Genomic DNA, 4,674 nt, shown 5'->3' on the forward strand with positions numbered 1-4,674 from the left:
ATAGAAAAAAAAAGAGTATTATTTTAGCCATCACAATTATGCATTAGAAGGGTCGTTGGTGAAAAATGCAAATTTTATGCAGATTTCTAAATATACAAAATTAGAATTGGGACATTGATGATTTTTATATTTATTTAAATAAAATTTTGACTGAAGATATTGACGACTTCATTATTATTAATTGTATTTCTTTTAGCCACTAACAGATGGTTTTATTTTTCATAAATAATTATTTTAGTTCTCAAATGTTTAAAATTATGGCAATATAATGTCTGAAATAACAAAATCTTTTATTCCATTCTAGGAAAGTGTAATAATAAATTTGTTTTGGTAATTTTTTTATTAGTTCTTCCAAAAATAAATTATAAGAAAACAATACATTTCTTTCTATAAGTTAAAATTAATTTTGTTAATATAAAGATTTTATCAAAGTTTTAGCACTTATTAGTTTTTCAAAAGAAATTACTTATTAATAATTATTTTTTACTAATTAGCAGTTCATTTTATGATTAATAAATAAAATATAATTAGCAACATTTTTAATATTAAAATAAAGTAATGGTTAAAATTTAGAAATGATTAAAATATAGATATAGTTAGAATTATATTAACAAAAAATTACAAAAAAAAAAACAACTTTTAAGTAATTTTATTATAAATGTAAAAGTTAACTACACATAAATAATGAAATAAAAAGTTGATTAAAAAACACTAGCTTGAAATAACGAAAATTTAAATAAATTAAAAATCTGAACTTAATTATAATGTGCATTAAGTCCCATAAAATTTAAATAGATGTTGAACCACATAAAATATTAAAGAGTAAAACTTAAATTTCTTAATTACTAATGGTAGATGCTCTATATATTTATAATCCATGGGTCAACCAAGAACAGAGGATATCTATCAATGGTGGCTTTTACCTACCTCTCCAATATTATCACTAACCACACTGCTAGATATGAAATAATCAAATAAATTTCTTAAGAAAATTTTAAGAGGACAATTATTTTATTTAGCTTATTTTTTATAATAATGCTTTAATTAGTATTGATAAATAGTTAATAATAATATGTAACAGCGTGCTTTTTTTAAAAGCAACAGAAACATTCTTTCCACCACCATAGTACCATTTTTCTTCTTTCTCTCTCTCCATATTCTCTTCTCTCCCTCTCTCCTAATTTTCTCTCTCAAACTTCATCTATTTTAGAATCTGATCATATCACGCTGTAGCAAAGGAGTTAAGGAACATTTCTACCCGATCAGATTTTTAAACTGAGTAAGTTCATTTTTACTCTAAATATCCTTTGTTATCTGTTTTTCCTTAGGATTTAATCATCAATCTTGGTGGGGTCAGTTGAGAAGTTTAATCCTCTCAACTTATTCTATTATATACTGATTTTTGTTCTCTTTGGATAATTTACATTAGGCCCGTAAATCTTGAAGCTTATCCAAACGGTGGGGAATAAAATTCCAAAAGTTGCTTGAAAAGCAAGCAATTGAGGTAAGGGAAGCTAAATTTAATTTTTAATAGCACCCTAGGATAGAAGATCTGAATGCGGAAGGGACGTGGTCCCAATATTCAATTTCTCTTGTAGGGATGTTGTGTGTTTATTTATATTGGGTTGTTTGTTTATATATTATTTAAATTTGTGGAAATATTGGATTTTGATGATTTAGTATTAAAGTGTATTTTTTTATGTCAAATAAATTTTTGAATATTGTGGATAACTTTTTGAATGATATTGTATGACGAAATGGTATGAAATTGAATTCATACATTTGGGATAATGTATGGTCTGATGTTTGTTGTGTATTAAGTATTGATGTCGGGATAATGTATGGACTGATGTTTGCTGTGTATTAAGTATTAATGCCTATGTGGTAACAGAGATCTCCGAGCTTCACTAATGATCTAAGTCACATAGACTAAGATATCAGGTGGTGAGAAGCTGATGGGGGAGTTCATGCACACCGTGACATATGAGATGCACAGCTTGGGTTGTATTGAACTTACCCTGATCCTTTCAGTTGGATTCGCTGGTAATCTTTCGATCAGGTGTTAGTCTCTGGTAGGACTTACTTAATACGGGTCTTCCGGAAGACGTTGTTTGTTGAATATCTTGGATGTGTAGATCCATGTGATATCTATGTGATTATTTTAATGTTGGGATTTGAAGAAGATTGTATAATTTGAGAAATTGATCATGTAACTTGGTTTTCTCTTTTGATTTAATTGCGTATATTATAAAATTCTATTTTCACTAGCTTACCCTTGCTTTTCTTGCTGTGTTTGAACTGCGATGACTGTACTACGTACACGAGCAGATGATCTTACAGGTGTCTGAGGATCAGAATAGTTTTAAGGCGTTGATTTTGAAACTTATATTGTAAATATTTGTATTTCCATATGTCCTAATCACGTATTAGGAATGTTTTGAAAAACTGTAAGCTTGTACGGAAATATGTAGAACCGGTATTGTAATAGTTATATGTAAATTATGGGGTGTTACATTTAATAGTATCAGAGCGGTTCATCCTTAGGATAACCTGAGGGTAGTGGGTTTATTCTGTTTCTCCTGCGTGTAGATTTTTGGTTACGTCTAGCCTCAAGACTTAGTTAAAAGTTTCTAATAAGATGTTTGACAAAGTTGTTTTTCTTGAAATCTTGTTTGTGTTCGAGTCAAGTTAATTGTTATGAATAAAGATGAAAGTATTAAGAATGAAAAAAATCTTGATAGAGTGATGAGGGTGCACACTCATGACTAGATCAAGATTATTTTCTATCTTAATTCTAAGTCGCTAGAGTACATTTTAGGGATAAGTTTTGATTGGTTTTTACTTGTTTTGTATGATTATTTCTTTGAAGTTAATTTGTCTTAAAGATGTAGTTGAAAATTTTTAGTAATTTCTAATCCAATTCTTTATGTGCTTAGTAGATGGCACGTAGACCACCTACTCCTCCTCCACCAGTAGATATGCCCAACTTAGCTCGGGCAATAGAGATGATGGCAACAGCCTTGCAACAACAGAGTGCTACTATGGCACAACAGCATCAGGCCGCCTTTCATCAATTAGAAACAGCTAGATTAGCAACAAAAGCATCTCAGCTTCATCAACAACCCCATACCTTTAGTCTGGAGGATTTTCTGAGACACAATCCACCCAAATTTAGTGGCAAGCTAAATCCAGATGGAGCAGACCAGTGGGTGAGAGACATAGAAAGAATCTTTGAAGCTACTCAATGCCCTGAAGAGAGAAAGTTATCCTATGCCATTTATGTACTAACTGAAGAAGCTGAATTCTGGTGGATAGGCATGAAGCAAATGATGGAAGACAAAGGTGAAGAAGCTACTTGGGAGAACTTCAAAGTAAAATTCCTAGAGGAGTATTTTCCTGATAGTGTCAGGTATGCAAAAGAAATTGAATTCATGCAGCTGGAACAAGGAAATCTTTCAGTCACTGAATATGCTACTAGGTTCAAACACCTAGCTAGATTCTACACCCAGACCATGACTGAGGCTTGGAGATGTAGAAAATTTGAGTTTGGATTGAAGCAAGAACTTAAAGAAGTGGTGATTCCTATGTCCATTAGAGATTTCACTGCTCTAGTGGAGAAAGCAAAAGTAGTGGAGAGTTTGAAAAGTAGTAGCAGACTTGCTAAGCCTCAAGTGGGAGGACCTTCTAAAAGCATGCCTAAATATGAAGATAGAAAGAAACCTTATTTCAGACCTCAATCTTATAGCAGTGGAAGACCCAGTTCTCAATCACCACCTAGTTTCAGATGTTTTCGATGCGGTGGGCCACGTGTTGTTAGATTTTGCCCTCATCCAGTGTCAAATGTGACATGTGATAGATGTCACAGGTATGGTCATGCAACAAAAGATTGTTGTGTCCAATGGGGAGCTCCAAATTCTGGCGGAGTGCAGCAAGTACAACAAAATAGTAATCAAAAACCCAAAGCTGCTGGCAGAGTTTTTGCTATTAGTGGAGTTGAAGCTTCACAGTCTGATAGCCTTGTTAGAGGTATTTGTTCTATCCTTGGAACACAATTATCTGTATTGTTTGATTCTGGGGCAACCCATTCTTTTATATCTTTTGATTGTGCTAAGAAACTTAAGTTGCCAGTCCGAGAATTAGAATTTGAGTTGGTGGTATCTACACCAACAGAAGGTATTATAGTAACTTCTTCCATGTGTGCTGAGTGTCCAATAATTATAGATGGGCAGAGATACAAGATCAACATGATTTGTATACCTCTAAAAGATTTGGAGGTTATCTTGGGAATGGACTGGTTGTCTGCTAATCATATCCTTATAGATTGTGGTCGGAAGAAGTTAATTTTCCCTAAATTAGAAAGAATGCAGGTTATCTCAGCTCATCAGTTTGAGAGAGAGATACAATAAGGTGCAAAATGTTTTATGCTCTTGGCTTGTTCTATAGTTACTGATAAAGTACAAAAAAATATGTTTGTAGTTCAGGAGTTTATGGATGTATTTCCTGATGAGATTCCTGGACTTCCACCTAAAAGAGAGATAGAGTTTGCAATAGACTTGATTCCTGGAGCAGGCCCAGTGTCAATTTCTCCATACCAAATGGCACAAGCAGAGTTAGCTGAATTGAAGAAACAACTAGAAGACTTATTGGAGAAGCAATTCATTCGACCTAGTGTTT

The 4,674-nt window shown here is 32.6% G+C and overlaps 1 protein-coding gene across 1 annotated transcript; it reads left to right on the forward strand.

Annotated features, from left to right (window-relative positions):
* The first annotated feature begins 2,978 nt into the window (after positions 1–2,978).
* LOC150023228 (uncharacterized) lies at positions 2,979–4,450 on the forward strand. Its single transcript, XM_090297768.1, has 2 exons — positions 2,979–3,865; positions 4,444–4,450. The coding sequence occupies exons 1-2, from the start codon at positions 2,979–2,981 to the stop codon at positions 4,448–4,450; spliced, it is 894 nt and encodes a 297-aa protein (XP_090153894.1).
* The last annotated feature ends 224 nt before the right edge of the window (positions 4,451–4,674 follow it).

This window comes from Phaseolus vulgaris, chromosome 11 (assembly GCF_051622355.1).
Source record: "Phaseolus vulgaris cultivar YP4 chromosome 11, ASM5162235v1, whole genome shotgun sequence".
In the NCBI taxonomy this organism is placed as follows: Eukaryota; Viridiplantae; Streptophyta; class Magnoliopsida; order Fabales; family Fabaceae; genus Phaseolus; species Phaseolus vulgaris.